Source organism: Chroicocephalus ridibundus, chromosome 4, assembly GCF_963924245.1.
Source record: "Chroicocephalus ridibundus chromosome 4, bChrRid1.1, whole genome shotgun sequence".
NCBI lineage: Eukaryota > Metazoa > Chordata > Aves > Charadriiformes > Laridae > Chroicocephalus > Chroicocephalus ridibundus.
This window is the reverse complement of record NC_086287.1, coordinates 76,229,203-76,251,550: the sequence shown is the minus strand read 5'-3', so window position 1 is coordinate 76,251,550 and position 22,348 is coordinate 76,229,203. Positions and strand designations below refer to the sequence as shown.

General features: G+C 40.2%; 1 protein-coding gene across 5 annotated transcripts in view; it reads right to left on the bottom strand.

The window, feature by feature from the left end:
* Positions 1-6,330: 6,330 nt before the first annotated feature.
* Positions 6,331-22,348, bottom strand: part of SLC12A4 (solute carrier family 12 member 4) — a 50,832-nt gene continuing 34,814 nt past the window's right edge. For 2 of the 5 annotated variants that reach the window (XM_063334309.1, XM_063334313.1), the window contains exons 11-25: positions 20,312-20,369; positions 18,681-18,855; positions 18,222-18,340; positions 17,557-17,655; positions 17,088-17,207; positions 16,212-16,316; positions 15,069-15,237; positions 13,818-14,013; positions 12,932-13,101; positions 12,620-12,751; positions 12,413-12,520; positions 11,416-11,600; positions 10,613-10,627; positions 8,539-8,672; positions 6,331-7,499 (exon numbers count right to left, since the gene is read on the bottom strand). In XM_063334309.1, the coding sequence (XP_063190379.1) occupies positions 7,408-7,499; positions 8,539-8,672; positions 10,613-10,627; positions 11,416-11,600; positions 12,413-12,520; positions 12,620-12,751; positions 12,932-13,101; positions 13,818-14,013; positions 15,069-15,237; positions 16,212-16,316; positions 17,088-17,207; positions 17,557-17,655; positions 18,222-18,340; positions 18,681-18,855; positions 20,312-20,369 (1,877 nt within the window). In that variant the 3' untranslated portion in view covers positions 6,331-7,407. The remainder of the gene's footprint in view (positions 7,500-8,538; positions 8,673-10,612; positions 10,628-11,415; positions 11,601-12,412; positions 12,521-12,619; positions 12,752-12,931; positions 13,102-13,817; positions 14,014-15,068; positions 15,238-16,211; positions 16,317-17,087; positions 17,208-17,556; positions 17,656-18,221; positions 18,341-18,680; positions 18,856-20,311; positions 20,370-22,348) is intronic. The other 3 variants (XM_063334311.1, XM_063334312.1, XR_010070963.1) reach the window with 2 other exon arrangements.

The window sequence follows — 22,348 nt, the reverse complement described above, 5'->3', positions numbered from 1 at the left end:
GTAAAACACCTCTGGTTTACCCAGCTAAGTAGATTTTATGCCAGTTTCTATTCATTACTGACATAAGAGCTGGCAGAAAGAAAAAAGTAAATGAAGGGAGTGTTCCGTCCCCAAAAAGGAGGAGTAAATAATGCCTGTTTAAAGGGAATTGTTTTTAAAATCTGAGGGAAAAAATACATTATAGAAAGCACACGCCACTCTGGGAACAATATAACTGCTGAGCTTTGCTCACAGCAGAATCTTACACAGCTTTAGCTTTAGTGCGTGAAAAACAGGGCATGGGAGTTAAACTGAATTCACCTAAGAGACAGGCTGGACTAAAGCTCATCTGCTTTTTATTTTCAGTATGTTCATTTTAGTTGTCTGGCCTGGCTGGCCACTTCAACAAGCTCTTTTGAGGTGAGAAATATCTCCATAAATGCAAGTTGTTGAAAATGGTAATGAGTGGAGCCCAACCAAACACACTTCTATGAAAAACAGAGCTGAAGCCACTCTGACAAGATAAGAGTTGTGCTGGTTTAAAGCCCATAAACAATAAACAGGGCCACCCTTCACCCCCAGCACAGCTGGCCTCTGGGGAAGCTCATTGTACTTGTCCTTGAAAGAGAAAAGAGCAGATAAGCCACAAAGAGTTACATTGTGGGAACAGCTTGTGTGAACTCTGGTGAAGGACATGAAAGGAGCCAAATAAAAATACATTCAGTCCTGATTGTAGCTGGCTTATTTTGATGGGTACTATTTACATATTCCATTTAGATCTTTAATGTTTCTGTGGTGAATTTCTTTCTTTTTTTTAAAGCCTCGGCAATTGATTCCTTATTAACTGTTTTGTTGTTTGTTTTTGTTAATCTAATGGAGAGGGAATCAAGGTATTTAATCATAGCTGTAAATTTAAAAGCAGAATGAAATTAATTGCTACGCTTAAGAAATTGTTTCAGATGTGTAATAAGAATATCCTATGTATTTGGCTACATAAAGCAGGCAACTTTGGCAAAGTATTGCATGCATATGACTTGCTACCTTGTTACCTATATTAAGTCTTGCATTTAGAATTTATGCCTCTCAATTTTAAGCTGTAATTCTTAAAATCCTTACTGTTGTTTGCATGTTGAGTGGGTCTTCTGTAGATGCAGTAACTGCCTGGCATTTGAAAGACCCAACCAAAGATGAACAGATCAATTCATAAGCTTCTTGACTTTGGGTTCTTCATTTCTTTTTCTATTTATATGAGCTATTTTTTTTCATTCACATGCTCTGCTGGTGTCGCAGGTGGAGTGAATAACTTCACTTGTAAGAGAGAAGCAGTGAAACATTTATTAACATAAAACAGTGATTTAACAAAGTTAGTAGTGAATGCGACAGTGTTTTACGAGATTCGAAGCCAGGGTACACTTGATTATTTAGTGCATAGAGGCCAGGGTTGGACAAGCTGTCAGGGAGACCCTCCCGTTGAGTCACGAGGTTCAGAAAGGACCCCCTTGCTTTCTAAACTCCTTCTCAGAGAGGAGTCTAGGTGCGGCTGGATCCAATCCTAGTCCCAGACTTGGTCAACGGTTTATGTCTAAAGGATTATGTATGCGCAATCAATCCTTATATCACTCAGCTAAGATTTCAAAGTTTAGCATGCTATTAGTCACTTACCAAGAATCTGTTGTGGCAGGGAATCTCTCAACCTCGAGGAGAAGAACCTTAAGCGAGCGTCCCCACTCAAGGGGAGATCCTGTCGTGCAGGAGAGCTCAAAGGGCTCTTGGGCTGTCCGCTATTTATGGAGTAAGATTATTGACTATAGTCATATTCGCATGGGAACAAGATACCTAGGTTCCCACTCCAGACAGTGTTTTGGTTATGTTGCCAGCCATCTCCCACAGTTCAAGTGCAACTCATCACAACTCCCGCTGATGGCCATGGCTTGAACAGGAGCCGAGGGGGAAAAAGGGGAAAAGGGGAGAGCACGCTGCCACAGCTGGCTGCTGGTTTTGCCTCTTGTTGATGCACAATGCAAAGGACTAAGTTGTCAGAGAGGGGCCACGCATCTTTAGCATTATATCCATCATATAGAACATCATGCACAACTGCTCAGTGTAAGTCACAGTCTGTACAATAGATACAGATATTCTTGTACTAGGTCACATGGAAAACAGCATTTGTTGAAGGTGGGTCACCTCAGCTCTTAAGTTTCAGTTTGCTGAAAATCAGCAAATTTAAGCAAATTCAGTTTGCTTAAATGTCTGGGTTGAGTTGGAAAGAAGAACCTACTTTCACTCAGATTTACTACCCCAACCTGCTGCAGAAGTACCAAGGCCAGGCCAACCCCATCTTAGAAAAATACGAAGCCAGTGGTCCTCTTGAGCCCTCCAACAAGGAGTGTATGTGGTGCATTTCCTACGCTATAACAGCTGCACTTCACATCCCTCCAATATTTTACTGTATTGAATCTTGGAGATTGCTGTATGTCTGGAGGTATATGGACAATATTGTGTCCTCCTGGCAATGGTATTTTATTAGAAAGAGAAAAAGCTGCATCAAGAGGACATCTCACATCTTGGAGCTGGCAGGCAAAATATTGTCTACTTTGGTTTTTCTTAAAAAGCATCATTTTATGAGGCCTGACTTTGCCAGACATTTAACTTTTATCTCCCATCCAATGCTGCAGTTTAAAGAGGAGTTTAAATGGGCATAACTTGTTACTGCTGTCACAAAAGGCACGGTCCCATCCCATTGCCACAGGTCTGTATGACTGTTTGTGCCAGCACAAAATGGGCAGAGGGAGACAACACAAGAAGCAGCAGGAGAGGGCAGACAGGACCACCTCCAGAAGCAGTAGCAAGCTATGGCAATTCAAAACCTTTCATGAAATTCCCTAAGTTTGAGCTGAGAGGAATACTGAGCAAGAATTAAATGGTTGTATGCATATCTGACAACAGAAACATAGGCACCATAGGGTTGGGCGAAAGGAAACAGATGAACAGTATCCAAACATTGGATATTTCTGCACCAAAATGGCAACTTGCTGCTTTCATCTCCCTGTTGAAGCTAAGCCAGAATATCCTGTCATAGATCCTGACTGTCGTCACTGTAAGATTGGGTTGGAAAGAAGTATCAGCCCAGCTGACATTTTCCTCTTCTAGCAATTCTGTAAAAACACTTTCTTTGGTGAGATAGGTCGATTTTTGTTTTACTTATTTAATGGTGGATGAGATTTATACAGCATACAGTGCCATCCTCTCCCTCTTACATTTCTTTTAACATCACAGAATCACTGGCCTGCTTGCAGGCACCGACCTCTAAAAGGTTGAGACCTCTGCCTGAGGTCTCTTAACTTTGATACTAACCCATTCGCAATGACATCTCTGTGGGCCATGGACACATCCTGCCACATTTCTGTTTCAGTAGTGACATTGATATTATTGACATTGCAGGCAACAGCAGAAATCATTGCCAGCTGCAGAGCCTGAGACCTCATGGCGACAGCTATCTTGGGAGTTCCAGGAGGCAGTGCAGAGAAGTGAGAGAGAACCTCAGCCAAAGCCCTGTGCAGAGGTGAGTCAGGGACCCCTCCTGTTGCCACTCAGCACTATCCAGGTAGCCCTTTCCTTTTGAAATTGTCCTGTTTCCTCAGCTTTTCACCCATTTCTCAGCTCAGATTTAGCCCATCACACATAGTAAGCGCACTGGCTGCCTAGAACTTCCTGAAGCGCCAGGACAGGCTTGCTTTAGGAACTGACCGAACACGTGAACATCAGGCCTGCCAGGAGCAAGCGGTATCTGCCTGGCCGGCAGGCGCTTTCCCCAGCCAGAGGAGCAGACCTGCCCTTGCGACGCTTTTGCCAACAGCAAGAGGCCTGTCTGCATTATTTTAAGGGTTGAGAGATAATTTTGTACAGAATTTGACAACGACAGACTCCACGTCAGTTGATAGTCCACTGGCAGGGCGCATTCCGTTCAAAGAGATGCCTGAGCTTGCAATAGTGTGACTGTGATGGGAAATTTTCTTCCAAAACCTGTCACCTGCTGGACTGCCCCGCAGTTCCGACTGCTGCCGTCTGATGTGGCAAATCCAGGGCGCTGGGGTACCTCTCCCCAGGGGGAAGCGGCACTTTGTCTTGGCAGCATCTGCCTACAGACCTGGGCCAGTGACTGTGTGTGGGGATAATTACTCCAGAACGGAATGAAAGCTTTTGACCTCCAGAGCACAGCACGAGGGAGTTTTTTCCATCCCAAGGGAACTACTGAAGAAGCAAACATTATTATGGATGACGCAGATGAGAAAATGAGAAATGGGGACAGGGGAGGAGGATGAATTGTTTAAATGGCATTTTTTTTAATTTATCACGTTTCATTTCCTACCAGTGCATCTAGATTCAAAGAAGTACTGTTTAGATGAATAGCATGAAAAATCACCACTCAACATTAATTTCCAAATAATCTGGGTAAGCGCCGCGGTGTTTCCCAGGCCTGGGGACCCAGCGCAGGCGGCAGCCGCTGCCCTCTGCTGGGCGGCCGCCGCCAAGGCAAAACCTGGCGTGTGGACCGAGCCAGTGCTAGGAAACTCAGCGGGAAACACACCGCTCCTCACGGAAAGTAAAGCAGCTTTTTGATCGCAGGGGTGTTTTGATTGCGAGTTTTCTGGAGGTGAAAGCTAAAGCAAAGTGACATCTTTGTGCTACAGTAAGATTTTTTTACATAACTCATATTAAAATGAAACCACAGAGGTCTTAAGTGTAATACAAAGAGCTTAACTCAACTTTGTCATTTTGTATTTTAATTGCAATGTTCTCATCTCCTTACCAAAAAAAGGTTTTAGAGTAGGGACCGGAACGGAAGATGACCATTCGTTACCCTCACAGAAGCTGACTCAACTAGAAATTACCTTACACAAGGTAATTGTAAAGGTTGTGTTTTCTTACACAACCTTTTCCACGTTGCTTCCCGGTTTCACTGACGTGCACCCTTAGACCCTGCCCTTTAATGTAAGCCAAGTCTCAGAGGAACTTATTTTGAACCTGCTATATATAGAGATGTCTTACACGACTGGAGCCTATTAAATTCTTGGGGTCCACACAATGCTGACTTAGGGGTTTTTCAGGCTTTTCACCTGATGTAATATATTGGTAAGGATATTCACCTTGTTGGTTTGATGTTAAAAACATAATAAAGCCACAAACAGGTTACTTGGTTCAGGTAACAGATGGTGCTGAAATCCTTTTGGGAGGTGGAGTTATGTCACCCAAATGCATGAAATTTCATTAAGTGTATATATTTCTCAGCATGTTTATATTAGAAGTTTACATTTGGTAAAAGAAAGCTAGTATCTCATAGTTAGACCTACAAAAGTCTGAGAAATACAAAGTTCTCATGAATTCTTTTTATTGCTCCTATAAAAGAATGGTTGCAAAGAGGTGTTAACTACCACGATTGCTGTACACTTGCACACTACTACTCAGTCCTCTGAAGATGTAAAAATGATCGCTCTACAAATAGCACACTATTTACAAGTGAGAAAGCTTTATTCTTTCCATTACTCTTAAAATGTGAGTGAAATGAATTTTGGCTTTTGAAACCAAAAAAAAGCAAAGACTGTTGTTAAAAAATTAAAATAAAAAATACCCAGTAGAGAGCGCACCCTAGAGTTGTTTTCTGGCTGTTGTCTTGCTGGGATCTTGCACACACTAATACTATCCTGCTCCCATCAGGTATGTACTATCTCACAGAGAGAACAAACGTAGGCTTTAATTGTAAAACTCATATAATGAGCACTTATTCCAGATAAAAGCCCAGATAGTTTCTCAGATTTCTATCTTACAAATTTGTCATGCTGTTATCAGTGAAACAACCAGGAGAACTATCCCAAGAGGGCTGACAGAATTATATACCAACTAGCAAGAGCACATGGGTCAGACAGCTGTGTCAATGCCCACCTTCCTTGCCATACTGCTAATGGATCCCACAGAGGTTAACTCACACATGTCCCTTGTATGGGATTACGGATTTCCCTGACAGCTGGAAATCTTGAGGGGACAGCAGCTTGTGTGCATTTCATAGTCTACAGCTAGGGAGTTCTACCTGGCTATTGCATATGGTAGTAACTCCAGACGTGGGAGCCTGTACTCACTCAGGTACACCATCGGGCTGCTTAAAGACTAAGGCGGCACCTCCAGAGTGCAGTACGTGGGCCGTTTTGGGGAGCAGCGACACCTTCCCCACCTTCCCCTCACACAGCGGGATCCACCGATGCCACCGCACTGGTCGGGTCACAGCAGCGCTGTGCAGGGAAGGACAGACAGGGTTTTCCTGGGTGATTCACCATAGTGCACAGAACAGAGAATAGGTTGAAAGTGTATGCAACATTTTATTGAAAAAATACGAATGTTCTGTACATAAAGTACAACTCAGTGGGCTTGATAAATTCTCCAGAGACTTATTGGTTAACATAGGTCTTCTTTTCTTCGTTTTCCTCTAAGGGCATAAAGCATACAATGAAGCAGCAGGTCCCCTGTACTTGTGCAAGTGCAATCCCATCGCTGTGCGTGCAGCATAGCACCTGGCTCTACAGACGGGACTCCAACATGCTCAATGTACTTTGATGGATGGTCTGCAAGAAATTTAAAGCATGGAAATACTGCACAGGACTGGTCCTTCAATCCACTGATGATTCAAAATTTATTGTGAGATCTCTGTTACCCTAAACAGTCTGCACCTGCGTATCCAACATTTCTGACAAATAAATACAAAAATAAATAGGGATCTGGCCTCACGGAACCTCAAGTCTCAGAAGCAACACAATTTGTAGCAAGCTACATACATAATTTTAACTATATCAACATAATTTATTTAAATCTCTATCAATAAATGTATTAAAAGTATAAATTCTTACCCAATACTGAAAGTTTAGTTCTGGAAATAAACCCAGAAAAACAAAGCTTTTCCAGTCCTCTCTTACAATTTAGTGTGCTCTTAGAAAATGCTTTATAGCTGAACTTCAGCAGAAACTAGCTGCTATATAATGTAATTCTACCCCCCAAACCTAATATAAAAAGCTTTTAAAATCTTTTTACAGTAACTGGCTTTCATGTCCTAACTTTACGTACAGTTACTAAAAATACTGCACAGAGCAGTGCTGACTAAAAATAGGTTTAGTGTTAAACTACATGCACAAATGCTGGAGTACCAAAGCAGAAACTGAATAATGTGGCAACTTCACAATTAACTTATGTTGCTAATTGGATGGTGTAACAATACTGCAATCCCAAAAGATATGTATGTTGCAAATGGAAAGACAATGAATAGGACTGGATGAGGAGAAAGTTAGGCAAAAAACCTTTTTTTTTTTCTTCTCCATTTAAAACTGGAATGTCCGTTATCGCCAAGAAGGTAAATGCAGATCAGCGTTAGAAGCTTGTACTAAGTCAGGAGTAAATTGTGATGACTTCTCGGCCGCCTCCTCTAACAAGTAATACTCTCTCCAGACCCTCAGTCAAGACTTCAAGAAACTCCATGTCTGTTTCAGTACAGTCAAGGCCAAATGAAGTATCAAAACCAAAATACACAATGATTATTAGGTTTACCTGGCAAAGTTTTGGTAGCAGGCAGGCTGCAGGGGCATCCTCTGTCAGACGAGGCCGGTGGCTGCCCCCATGTTGGACAGAGCCAGTTTCAGCTGGCTTGGAAATGAACCTGCCCATCCTCACCCATAACCTCAAGTTTAAAATCTCTCCTGGGCTGTAGCAGCTGTGGCTGAAACCCCCTTATGCAAAGAGGAATGTTTTTATCCTTTCTTTGGCCAGCGCGCTGTTGTGAAACAGCCATTACTACTATCTAGATTTAGGAGGGAACAGTCATTTGGTCTGTCATTTGTGAAATACATTTTTTGGCACGGGGCAGTGAAAGGCTGGCTAATTTAATGGCACAACCAAGGCTGAAGAGCAGCTGTGGACAGAACTGCAGTGCCAGCCGGCTCACCAGATCACAGCCCTCAGCTCTGGCCTTGCTTAGAGGCAATGGTGCAGGGATCCCTCTAAGTGCCCAATTACTGTAGGTTTGAATTTTTAATTGCACTTGGAGCTAAAGCTCCCACATTCCGATGAGCAAGCTATGCCTGAGATACACCCTCTCCTTCAGGACTTCCTCTTCACTTGCGTTCAGACATTGCCCTGCACAGAGCGCTGGCTGCTCTCAGTGCCTTCTTAAACATCTGCTACATCCACTATTGAGAATTAAATTTAATGACATTTCATAAATAAATAAATTACATCAAGTACGAATTTAGACAAGACTGATTTCAAACCTACAAGGCTTCCAGAGCAACCAGTGGCAACTTTTACTTTAAGCAAACTTTAACCTTTTAACTATAAACTTTACTTTAAGCAAACTTTAAGCTTTTACTTTAAGCAAGTACTACATAACAGCCACAAGCCCGTACCCCTCCACTCACCGGACATCGTCACATATTACAGTCTGACAGCATTTGTGGCAAAACGAATTCAAAAGCACAGATTAAAGGAAGATCTATGTGGACCAGGCCTTGCCTGAAAGGATACAGTTTTCATCACCATCGGTATTCTTTGGAGGACCAGGCATGTTGAGGAGAACAAGTCTGGCATCATGGGATCTATTTACAATAACTTCATTTAGCTTCACTGCTGTGTGCATTCTTCGGACATTAGACTGGTTCCTGTAGAAGAAGCACATTCAGACTTACTGTTAGAAACGTGCCTCTGAAAACTGAATGATTAAAAAGGCCCTTAAAACCAAAACCTAAATCACTTAAATACCCTGTTAAATGTCCACTCAACACACAGTAAAATTTTTCAAACTTAATGATGAAGATACAAAAGAGATTTCACAGAGTTCTTCAGGTACTGCTAGTCCATTGGTTTTAAGATCCCTGGAGTCAAGTCTCCAGTTTACAAAGTTACATTGCTCTTCAAGAAGCATGTTTTATAAAGATGATTCACAGTCTTGCATAAGAAGATAAAAACACATTTGCACAAAGGGAACACGCTCTTCGACCGTGGACGCTTGTGACTGCAGAGCCTTCCCTCCTGGCAGCCCTCTCCAGATCCCCTCGCTCCTGTAGCAGCACACACCACACACCTCTCCACACTCAGTACCGGAAAACTCTTTCTCAGAAACCCGTTGGAACCCAGTAGGAGACTGGCGCCATCGCACTCAGCCCACACTTCCCATGAGTGGCCTTGTCTTGTTGTGTTGAACAGCAGTTGACATCTCCAGAGAAAGCCTGGTTTCCTACAGATTCGTAGGCTGGAACGCACCCTACGAAGGGCTGGATGCCCACCTGCTTATGGGGTTTGTCTGGTGTATAATAAGGATTTTAACCTTTCCTTCAGTCAGACGCTTATCAGCCTCTCTGCCTGGCTATTTACAGGAAACAACTATGACCCAAGTCTCTTTAAAATCTCAATCATGCTTTCAAATTCGAGTAGCCACGTGGTTTCAAAGTTATAGGAGGGAAGGGAATAGATGCAGCTGCTTCTTAAGAGTCCAGGCTAAGAGAGGTAACAGGATTAATTATTCAGAATATATCATCACAAAATAACACCAATTCATGCAGGAGCAGAACTGCAGAGTATCCTTCAGGGATTTTGAGCGAGGGAATGTTTCCTTCCTACAGGAAATCAAACGTTATTTTGGTAACGTAAAAGGAAAACCGATATAGAAATAGACTTGTAAAAGGGAGAATATATTTGCGGCTTTGAGGATTTCCACTTGGTTTTTTTCTTCATTTTAGTATATTTTTTAAAAAGTATTAGTAGAAATGAATCAAATAGGAATCCATAGTTTTGTTAATTCGGCTTTAGGTATTATGAGTGAAAGTCTTGAGTAACCTTACTGCTCTTCTAAATATTTAGGTTGGCAAAGAAATGTTTTATACAGACAGAAAATAGAAGATGCAATGTTAAGAATAATGTTTATTATACTAACAGCACAATTTACCCACTTTGAGTTACCTCTCTGTTATTTCATGTTCTTATTTAACTTAGAGCAAGGACAGCCTCTGTCTTCACCACGTCGGCTTCAGAAAGCCAGGGACAACAATGAGGCCGGATTATGTTTACGGGAAGTGAGGAAGAAACCAGCACCAGAAACAATATACTGTTATTAACTATGTAGAGTTTTGGAAAAGTAATTGAAAACTAAAGGTTTGGTATTCTCTAAAGTGACATTTAAAACTGGCATCTCCCCAGCGATTCGAAGGTGTAGGCTATAAGAAAGGGTTTGTTTAGTCCCCAGAAACTGACCAGAAATAACATCATAGCAGTGTTGTGGAACGAGAGCTTCTCTGAGTGAGTAATGTTTCCCACTTCTTGTGTCATACTCTGCTTAAGAAAACAGGTTCAGACCTGTAATTGTTTTCTATCCTGACTTAGTTCTTGTCAAGACAACTCTCATAGTTTCTTATGTGCTATTTATAATGATACTTGGCTTAAGTGGCTGATCCTGCTCCCTTTAAAAACATTGCTAAGACTGCTCAATTTTAACTCCTTTTCTTTTCTTCCATAATTACATATAGTTTTCCTGCTTTTAGTTGAGAAAATGAAGCCTTCCCTCTCAACCATCTTAATGTACTTCTAAGTTAAACAACAAACTTACAAGTTTTCCCACTCTCTGAAAGCATGGAAGAGGAAAAAGTACAGGTAGTTAACACCAAATTCAGCAGAATTTCTACAGTATATAAACTATGTATGATTCATCCTAAACTAGACTGGAATTCTCACTGATTTATTAGGAAGAAAAATCCAGAACTTTGCCATGTATGCAAAGCTGACTGAGCGAATGCCTGGTGTAAGATGTGGTACACCAGAGAGGTCACAGGAGATTCATGTGTTTTTATACAAAGTCACAAATAGAGCTTTACTTCTAGCTATTCAAGGGGCACACACGTGGTTATACTAAGGCTGTTGTTACACGTCGGTGCTCCTTCAACAGCAAGTCTGTCTTGAAGGGTTTTATCACACACTATTCAGTCATTCATCACCATCTCCACAGCTGCTTCCTTGCTGTGTTTAATATCCACGCGACATATTAGATAGTGAAATTATCAGTCTTTTTTTTAAATTCTGATTAGATCAGTGAAATTATCAATCTGGTTTTTAATTGTGTGTTTTGTTGAGGTATTTGGGAGACAGGAGGAAAGTTATAATAGGATTTAACAGGTCCGATTTAGAATTTGACTATCCCAGGTAAAATACTGAGGGATATGTGTCACATTTCATTGGTTAGAGATTTCTCAGGAGGCTAACTGCTGCCTTTTCAGTAGTCAGGTCTCAATGTTCATTGCGCAAGCCTAAACCAAGGATTAGGAGACAAAAGATAATAAAAGCACTTTAGAGTGCTTTGATTTAACACATTTAGAGTTTCAGGAGGTGCAAATTGTTGACTCTGACAAAACTCACGGCTTAATGCTGATGAGATCTCTAAAGCTTCCCACAGCACTGCCTCGGTTCCGCTTCTCAGCATCACATTTCTCTTTTGTCCAGGTCATCTGGATGTTCTCAGGAACAGGGTCCCCCTCATCTTCTTCATCCGAGTAGAGGCTCTCCAGACGTGCTACTGAATGTCTGTCCTTTACCAGCTGAGCCTAGAGGGCACATGAATGACACGGTGAACTCAGAGACTTTATTTTACATTCTCTGATTCTGTTTAAGCAACAGAAGACTTTTTGTTCCATTGTATCCTTTATTTCGTACAGTCAATTTAGCATTTAGGACAACTCTGATACCAGGCATCTGCCCTAGCCAATAATCTTACATACCAAACTGACTTTAAACAGTTTTGATGGGTGTAAGCTGTGCAGAATTTGGACTAACAGAGGCCTGTATCTACACAAGAAAAAAAAAAGACAGTCTAGCTCATATCATGACATGGTCTGAAACAACAGAGAAGTCTGACTCAAAATTGACAAAAAAACATTGGACAATCACATGCAAAAAAATGAGATCATCTGCACCTTTCATAGCTACATGACCTAACAGTCCAAACTGGAATGGAATCCTCAGTAGGAAAACAGGATATACTATGAATTGAGACAAACCCCGGACGTCCCATATAAAGCAAAAACAAGTTCAAGAAAGGGTTGAGACTTACATCCTCAAGTCATACAGTATCGTTTACATTGCAAAGAGCAACACACAAATTGCTTCTACAGCATATATACTGCCATCGTTTTCCCCCCCAAAGCAAATAATTTCTAGCACAGTTTTGCAAGTACAGCCAGGCTATTCGATGACTACATGCAATTTTAGGAAACAAAAAAGCTACACAAAAGTATTTCCTTACATGTTTAGAACACAGGAGTTAAGTTTAAGCAGCAGCTATATAAAACACTACTAGGAAGGCACTTTGTGTCATCCACCTCAGCAGCCCATAGCAAACCAACCACAAATGACATACCTCCCTTTCCCTCTCTGTTTTCGTCAGCCTCATTTGCCTCAGCATCTGAGATCTCTGCTCCATCATAAGAGTTCTCTCATAAGTATATGCTGAGATATCACTATTGTGCTGCAGAAATAAGAAAAAACAATATTGTGCTTGTAATCAAGTCATAACTAAATACCACCATTTGCATCATAAAATGAAAAACAGGCTCAAATCCCTTACCATTTCTACCACTTCTACCTCTGCCTCTATTCGGAGCTGATAGAGGAAAGTAGCCAAGTCCTTCTTCATCTGGATGCTGTTATCATCCATCTGAGCTACAGTAAAAATTCTCATTTTGCATTTTCTCCAAACCTGGTGAGGGAATGCAAACTCTCAGTATTTGAATGAATAACATTTTGTTCTACAAAACAGAAACTTATCAATATATCCATTCTTGTTTATCAATACAGGCTTCGCTACCAGACCTTGTGTCTTTAAACTAACGCACGCAGAACTAGTTGGGTGAGAAACTATCTTTGGCTAGCTCCTTACTTTGTGCTGTTTGAGAAGAAAAGGAAGCAACATCAACATGCCTCCATCATGCACAATCCACCACACATCAATGTTGCCTTCATTGTAACGCTCATGGTTGCTGGGGTAGAAAGACACATTTTTGGGAACCAGCAGAGCCAGATGGGCTGCAGTTGTGCAGCGAACAGTACCTGCCCAAGAGGGGAAGAACAGACAGTTAATTCCAATTCTGCGAGAGTGATCTATGGTTTTAAGAAAAAATAAAATAAAAAAGTTACTCACTGAGCAAGTGTCAGCAAACCATAAAAGTCATCACTTATATAAAGCATATGCAGGAAGGCTTGCATAGACAGGTGGGACCAAATGACAAAGCTAGGATAAAGCCGACTTACAGGAACTCAAGCCCTTTTTCATGTTTGAAATAAAAGCAGGAATCTTCAAAGGTAAGTATCAGGAGGAAGCATCTGCTTTGTTCTAATTTGACTGTGTTACTGGACCACAGGGGAAGGAGAGGGATGTAGGCAAGGAGAGCTCCAGTAGTGAAGAGAGATGGATAGGTTAGGACAGGTGAAAAGACAGAGATTATCTAGGAAATAAATTATAGTTTGCCATAAAAATAGTATCTCTCAAGTCTGTAATTTTTTAAGCGTTCATTAGACAGATTAATTTTATCCGTCAGATTAATCTTTGAAGATCTTTCATAGGTCTTTTATCTACAAGAAGTGGTATTTCAAACATAGAGCAGTTTTGCGACAAACTATCTACTTCACAATCAATACTAGAAAAAAAGAGACTAAAAACCAAAACCAATTGCACAAGGATTCTGTTAAAATCCCCTGTGTGTACCATATGCGTAACGAACATCTCTGTTCACAATATTTGATCACGCAGAACCTTTAAAGCTCACCTATAAATGTCTTCCATGACCTTGGATCTTCACTTTGTCGCCAGCCATACGGCCATCCCAAAACCACAGTATTATGTTTCATGCCACCTAGGCCACAGGACTGGATCAAGTGGGCAATTCCTTCTCGAACTTTATTGGCTACAACTACTTGACAAAATCCTTTCACCTTCTCAATGTCCATCATATTCTTAATAGTCTGCAAGACAGACAAGGAAAAACCTCACAACCGAAAGGAACTCTTGGTATTCCTCTATCATGTGATTACAATGTAAATTGCTGGTACACTTGTCCGCAGGTAAAACACATTTCAAAGCAAAGTTCTGCTCATCCACTTTCCTTAATAAAACAGAGAAACTACCCACTAACTGTGTATAATTCTTGTTTAAAACGCACATAGTTCCCTTCCAAACGTAATTATTTCTAAGAGATTAAGATAAGAGTTATTTGACTTGTGCTATAATCTCTTATTCATAGTCGCAGTTAGTGATTGTTTGTGTTACTATCTCACTTTCCATTTTCTAATCCTAAAACACTCACCTTTTTAAACCCAAGGTTAATTATCTTCATTTGGATTTCCAGTTTCCGATTTCTATGTAACATGCTGTGTTATTACATTCAATTTACAAATATAAGCACCCCAGATCATCAAGACTACCATACCCCTTATTTGTTTAAATAGTAAACAAACTGGGTCAACACGTAAGCCTATAAATTAGTTTTCCTGTATAAAAAGCCTCTGGGGAAGAAACAGTGACGTGCTGGTACTATACAGATGCAAACAGGGCTATGAATGTCATGTTTACACAGTGAGGAAGATAAAATGTTTTATTAACAAAAACTTTCAGGACCTGCCTTCAAAGCTTTTTGTAATAAATTTATCACCACACTGAAATTTGCTAAGTTTGTAATAATTGACAGTTATTGAAATGTTTCTTGGTATGTTCAGAAAACTAAATAGTCCTCTTCCCTCTATTAATCAGCATACATAAACTTCCATAGTAATTATTTCTGAGAAATGAAGACAGTTTTATGCAGTAAGGCTGTTTACACAAGTTGCAAGCATTCATCTTATTATACTCCCAAAGCCACAACTGGCAGGTGACATGTTTGCAAGCCCTTTACTGAAGGGCTGTAGCCCTGTATTTCACAGAAGCCTTACTGATATGCTTTTTTCCATATACGATTATGAAACTTTTAAGTTATCTGCCCACTCACCCCTTTTTACTTTAGGAATTAGTTGAAGACACTGACCTGTTCAGCAGCCTGGGCTTCTCCATAAGTTTCCAAGAAATTCCCCTGGATCACTGATCCTATGATAGTCAAACCTTTGCCAGCTTTCAGCTGGGATGCAAATGTTAACAATCTAGGGTATTTCACATGCAAATCTTCATCAAGTTTCAGAAGCACCAGCAACTGAGGTCTGGAGAAAATAAAAAAAAAGGGAATGTATTTTTTACTAATGCTTTAATGAAAATACTTCTAAAGCTGCCTCTCTCATCACTTTAATTGTACTTGAATATAATCACTTTCTGTATCTTACATGTTAGAGGGGTTTTAATTATTTTTTTTTTCCTCTTGATTCAAAGCAGATTTGAAGCACTGAGGGAATTCTTCTGCTGTATCGTTTTGACAGTCCTAATACCCGTTGATGTACTTAGCTGAAGAGGCTTGCATTAGCATTACTGTGATATTTACATGGTTGATTTTCAAGGCTGTTTTAAGTATAATTAGAGCGCACGCTGTGTTCATACTGTAAGGCTGGCCTTCCAGATCTATCTGGATACTCGTGCCAAACAGTTGGGAAACATGAATATTTTCACGTAAACACAGATCCCACCTCCTTTCTATTCCTTAAGGTATTGCTACACATCAGTTAAGTTATTTTGTCTCTTAAGCTATGGTTGAGCAAGTATAAAAAGATCTATAAAAGCCTCCTCTTCTTTGGTAGATTCCTAGTCCTCTTATTGAGAGCCCAAGAGTTGTGCAACGCATAACAGAGAGCAGGGGTCCTTCCCACTGAAACGGTCTTCAACACACAAAGCCAAAGGGAGAAATGTTGGCCACTGTTCTGGTTTTTAATCCTACAACGATAGCAGTGATTTCTTTGTGCCTCCAGTGCAAATTACCATGGACCTCAGGACCTCTGTACTCAGAGATTTCCACAGGTTCTCCAAGTTCCACTTCTGAATTCACCGATTCAGGGGTCAATTAAAGATCCAAAGGATAAAAAAGGTCTGCGCGCACACAGTCTCAACACTTCTTTTCTTTTTTTAATATTCTGGGCATTTAGATTCATTCACACGGACCAAAAGCATCTTGTTTGGAGTCCAGTTTAATTCCTTAAGTGCAAGAAGAAAATCATGACGGTGCATTTTATTAGTCTAAAGTGAGTACCTCCAGTTCTTTGTGTGTGGAGGGCCCTCCTCCAGTCTGAGTAAGGCATATCTTGCTGCGCTGAGTGAAAGACCTCGGATACCATCACCCCATTCCTTCTCCGCACTGTGAAGAACACATAATGTAGCCAACATATGGTTTCATGATCATTTAACTGCACACTTATAGTCATGCTATGGAGAAATCATTATCTTATAATGAGTTTAATAATGTGATATATAGCATGCATCACATGTATATTTATCATTTGTAGATGTATGTATGTGATACTTACCACATATCACGTGAGAGAAATGCAACTGTTTCAGTCACATGTATACCACAACACCACCATTCTGGTTTTCATTTGTAATCAACACTCCACTACAGAGAATGCTTCCCAAGCATGAACAAATATCAGGCATTTCAATACCCAATTATAGTTAAAACTAAGTTACAAAGCCATAGTACAGCTGATTCCATCAGATATGACCAAGCCCAGGCAACCTAACCTGCAGATTCAGCTTTCCCAGGCCTGTCCTAGACAGTCCTTTTGGAGTAAGGTGGCTGCCTTCACGTGTTCTGGCCTGAAGTAATTACGCGTGACAGAAAGAAGGACAGATCCCAACCAGGGTTCCTACTTCTTGTGACTCTCAAGTTTCAGGAAAAAGCTTTAGAGCCTTAACAACAAAGCACTTCATGGTCTGTTTAGCACTGATACAGTAACACAATTCAAAAAATGCAGCAATAAGGGAAGTGCTCTAAGTCACAACTCGGGACAGTTCCTTCTCCAAATCTGAAGGCTAGAGATAATTCATAGAAACTAGACCCAATCTCCAGTTCATAGAAACTAGACCCAATCTCCTTCCTACCCTTGTCTATCCAGTTAATACTTACCCTTGGTACTCAATGTACTTGTAAATCATGCCCGCAATAAGCATAGCTACCAAAGCGTAATACCAAGATGAAATGAACATCAGTGCAAGGCAAATGCTCATGCCTAGAAATGAGAGGGCCCTGAAACAAAAAGCAAAGGTATTAGTGAGTAGTGGGGTAGAAAAGCTTAAAAACAAGTCAATTATTCTCTTTTTTTCTTTAGATTGTCTATTCTCAACCGGCAGTGAAAGTAAAGCTTCCAATGAATCTCTCCACTCCTCAACAGTTTTAGTATCCTGTTGTTGGAATGAAACTCTGATGCCATTAAATATCTGGGTTTGGTCCACTATGAATATTACATCAATGTACTCTTGTCTAGAGTTGATATCCAGAGAAATATAAGATGACCACAGCCCTCATGAAGAGGATTCTTCTAAAACCCCCGCTCTATGGGACAGACAAGGCGTTGAGCGTGCTGCCTCTTGCTTACCAGTGATAGTATTTAAATCGGGGCCGCCAGTTTGGAGTTCGAAGAAGTGTTTGTACTGCACATGCTAGATTAACAAAGAGGTAACACATCAGGAAAAACCTGCAGAAACAAAAAAGCTTTTAGCACACACCTTTTAGATTCTGGCACATATTATAACCGCACGAATGGTTTACAGTCATGTCCTGGTTTGAGGTAGAACAGAACAGTAAAATTACTGAAAAGAAAATTGGTTCTCTTCTACCTCAAACCAGGACAAGTCAAAATACCGCTGCCCTGTCACGTGTGCCTATCCTTCTAATTTTTATTAGCCTGAACTATAAGTATAAAGTAGATAGAGCATTTTTTAATTGGATCAAGTTAGATCTATCCACAACATCAACACTATCTTTGTTCTGTGATAGAAATAACATTTTCCCAAACGAAATAACAATATACTAAAAACATGTTTATTCACAGAATACTCCAGACCAGGAACAAATAGATTTATATGTAGAGCCTGAAGGCAGAATATTCATAGAAATAACAAAAGTGGAACTCAGGCTCCAGTAATTTACATTACCGATTTAAGATATGGTTCTGAAAGACAATCAATTAGCAAAATTCAAGAGTATTTATCTCTTCTCTGCCACTCCCCCCCCTCAAAATAGCACCACCCTGTTTCTTACATTGAGAGAATTGGAGCCACCATGTCAAGCGAAGCAATAAGGATTCCCAGCTCAGCAATTAATGCTGTTAATAGAAGAGCCCATGTTGGTTCACCATTTGCTTTTCCATGACCAAAAATCTGAAGAAATAGAAACATTAAGCACATCTTCCAAGTATTTCATAAGGTTATAATGAAAAAAATTTTACATTTTAAAAAACAATAGTAAATTTCCACTGAATTAGATGTTAGACTTCATAAAATTACCATATATGTCTATTCAAACTCCTTTAAAAATATTCCTAGTTTTTAACAAAAGAAAACAAAGCATTAAAATGAAAATATTGACCTTCACTTCAATGCTGGGCAAACTAGGGAAAATAAATCTGATTTCAAGCATAAACTCAAATAGCTGGTTAGTTACTATGTACAGAATGCCCCCCCCCTTTTTTTTTCTTTTTTTTTTTAAATATGTACTTACCCAGAGGAAAGGAATGATGTTGTCTTTTGCTATGGCTTGCAGCAGCCGGGGGGCTCCAGTAAGGCTCTGTAAACCTGCTCCGCAGGTAGAGAAGAAGGATCCTATCACTATGACCCAGGGCGAGGGCCAGGAAAGGGTGCCCACCACTAGGTTCTTGTTCACTGCATCGCCGAACCTGCAGAGAGGAACATTCCTGTTCAGAGTAGTGTCTTGACACTCACGGTTAGTGTTCTCAGTCTGTTTTAAGATGTCATTTAAATATTAAATGTTTTATGTTATTTTCTTGATTAGGAAATACAGGAAGTAATAAACAATCTGAGTTACTTTTGAGGCACAGATAAGAAGTGTCTGCAGCCTGATTTCAATAATTCAAAAGCTTTCTTTTTATTATATATTATAAAATTCTTATGTTATTAGCATAACATTTTTTGTACTTTCACCTAGGAAGATGCAGTTCTTAACACAAAAAATAAGATTAATGTCTAACACAATCCAGTATCAGACATCCCTACAGAAGACTCTGGGGGTTTTTTGTTTGTTGGTTGGTTTGGTTTGTTGGGTTGATTCTTTTCCCCAGACAATAACATTTAATTCCCTGCCTGCCTACTGGAAAGAGTCCATCAACATGAGGGAATTTTTCAGAAAAAGCACTTGTAGTTCTAGAACTGGGAATGCTGTTACTGGGTTTACAGACAGAAATGTTTGATAACTAATAGTCCGAGGGCAGAGATAATCAAACACCAAACTTTGTCCATTATGGACGTTTGACTGGGTTTCTATGTAAGAAAATAATCACAAATGCTATGAGGAAATACCGCTTCCTATGAATACCACTATGAGCAATCCAATATATACAGATACAGATGTGTGTTATCTTCCTGTCTTACAAATTTCTTCAACATAGGTCAGGGAATGTACATTTTACTGACTCAGGGGACTGTGATCAGCCGCAAGAAAGATTACAGCAGCTTTGCAAGCTATTTGCTAACATACCGTAAGCTGAAATCATTTCAGCTACTTGGCACACACTACTGATGTCATCAGTGCTTTTACAAAAATCAGCAGAGGTACCTCAGATAGCAAGGATGCCAGAAAGCAGTGCGCAAAGAGTAATTTTGCCAACCTCAGTAATTAAAAAAAAGAAAAGAGACGACAATGAACAAGGAAACAAATTAAGGTTCATGTGGAGAAGAAAAACAGAAAAAACAAAACAAAAAATTCTTGTTGTTTTGTATCTTGCTTCTCTAAGGAAGAGAAAGAAAAAGTAGACATCTATAGTTTACTGTTAGGGATCAGATCTTTGAAGGAGTACCCCTGGAAACTGAAAAAGGTATGTCAACACAAGACAAAATAGGTTTGGGGCGGGGAGTGGGGGAGATGGGGAATTAAGACATAGGATGAAAAATCTGAGGAGCCATGCAAAAAAATATCAAACCAAATACAATAAGATTCCCAAAACATTGTTTACAATTTACATTCAAATATGGTTTAAAAGGCACCCAGACATAAAAGAAAGAAAAGGGGATGGGGGGAGGGGGGCGGCGTTGGGAAAGAACACACCTTCCCTGAAAAAAAAAAAAAAAAAAAAGAAAAAGAAAAAGAAAGGGGAGAATGCAAGCAGTAAAACTTACTTATCTCTCAGGACTACACCTTCTATGCAGGCTCCAAATAATAATACACAACTGAAGTCTGAATACAGAGTGTGCTAAGGAAGTAGGATTTATATAGACATAGCAGATAAAAACAACCATAGAAAATATTGTGGAAAGTTCAATATGTGCTTCCATCCTACGGCATTTGCACTGCAGCATCTCCATAAGTACCTGGTAAAGCCGGTGAGTAAATTCATGTCTCACTGCTCATATATACCTTCTAATAGTAAAGTGACAAAGTTACTATTCTAAGTTTCAATTTTTTAAAAAGATAGTTTTAAATGTTATGATAAAGGAGATAACTTCAAAGGAAATGATTTTGTATGTAAACGTCAATTTACTCTGCTAGTATAGAACAGAACCCGACATTAAAATATCTTCCTTTTCTCTCTCCTCTTGCGGCTGAAGATATTTTGAACATATAGCAAACCATTACCTTGCACTTTCTCATTTTGTGGTCTCTGATGGCATTCACATCACCAATAAGTCTTTGAATATTGGGTTTGTTATTAAACTGTACTACTTCTGCATTGGGGAGTACGACATACTTCAGGTTTTTTTGGATCTGGCATTCCAGTAAAGTATTTGATCTTGTTATTTAGGTTTATGCGACTGGTTAAGTCCTAAACTCTACCCCCTACCCCTGAAAGGCAACTGTAAAATCCAAAGGGGGGGGGGGGAAGGGGAAACACTGATCACTCCTAAAAATTATGGTGTAAGCCTTCCACTGGGTGGCGCGTTAACATCTACGGATAAAATTACCCACCAGAAAATAAGCTTTGAACTGCAAATACTTTAACACTAGAGCTGGGTTTTACATCTATCACCTGTTCTAATATTTAATACATTCATAGGAAATGCAGCCTTGTTGGTACAGGGCCAGTTCTCAAAGTATCATCTGGGAAAGGCTGTGGTCCTAAGAAGCTGGGACAACTGAGCTGGGATCCTGATTTACAGCTTGGCAAGCGCTGGCAAAAAAAACAGGTTCAAACCAGCAGAATTTCCAGCAGAGTCACTGTCTCGGCCAACTGCCCTTTGGGTGCAATTTATTCAAAAAGTTCTTACAAAGAAGTTTTGAAGTCCTTGCTCATATTGCCTTTTGCTTCTTTTTTTTTTTATTCTCCTATGTTGCTAAGTTGTAGTTTGGGACACCAACAGCTAGATGAAGCTGAAAGACCTTGGCTTCATCTCTTCTCTAGCAGCAGTGATAAGATTAAGATGGCCTTTCCTAAGCAAAGCTCCAGTGGGTCTTAAGCCCTGAAGAGTTTAACCACACACAAAACCCGGCAACTTCAGCTGGGACAAAGGCTGCTCCTCTGAACACACACTCGGCACCTAGAAATCTGGTATGAGGAACAGCCTCATCTTCTGCAGATGAAGTGCTCCAGGCCTCGGTGGACACAGGCAGGAAACACCGAGTCACCGACAGCTACGTGGAGTTCACTACTTAGCACAATGCGGGTAGCGCTTCTGCGTGCACCACCTGGGGATGTGTCTAACAACCATGGAACAGCATTAAATCAGATGAACGTGTTAAAAATCAAAGGGAAAAAAATACAGTCCCGTAAGCTGATGTAAGATGATCTTGTTTCACTGGCTTCCAAATAAATACATAAATTCATTAGTACCAGTGCGAAGCTGACACTACACATGAACCTTCCCCCCTGTCCCTCACAAAAAAACGCGCTTGGGAAACAGCTAGTTTAATTTCTAACCCCAGTTTATCTTGCCCTAAAACATTCAAGAAAGCATATACTCCTTAATGTCACTCAAATGAAAAGGTTTTGGGGTTTTGTTTGTTTGTTTTTTTAAGGAACTGAAATTTATGATCTCTCCCATTTAAAGCCTTCCCTCATCTCAATGGTCCGCTGCATCCTAAAAAAATCATATACCTGTATGCCATCAGCCTGAATAGCCATAGAGCACTACGTAGAAAAGCAACAGTAATGCAAAAGAACAAAACAAAAAACCCAACACAAAAAGGGAGATGGAAAACAACAGGATAATTATTCTGAC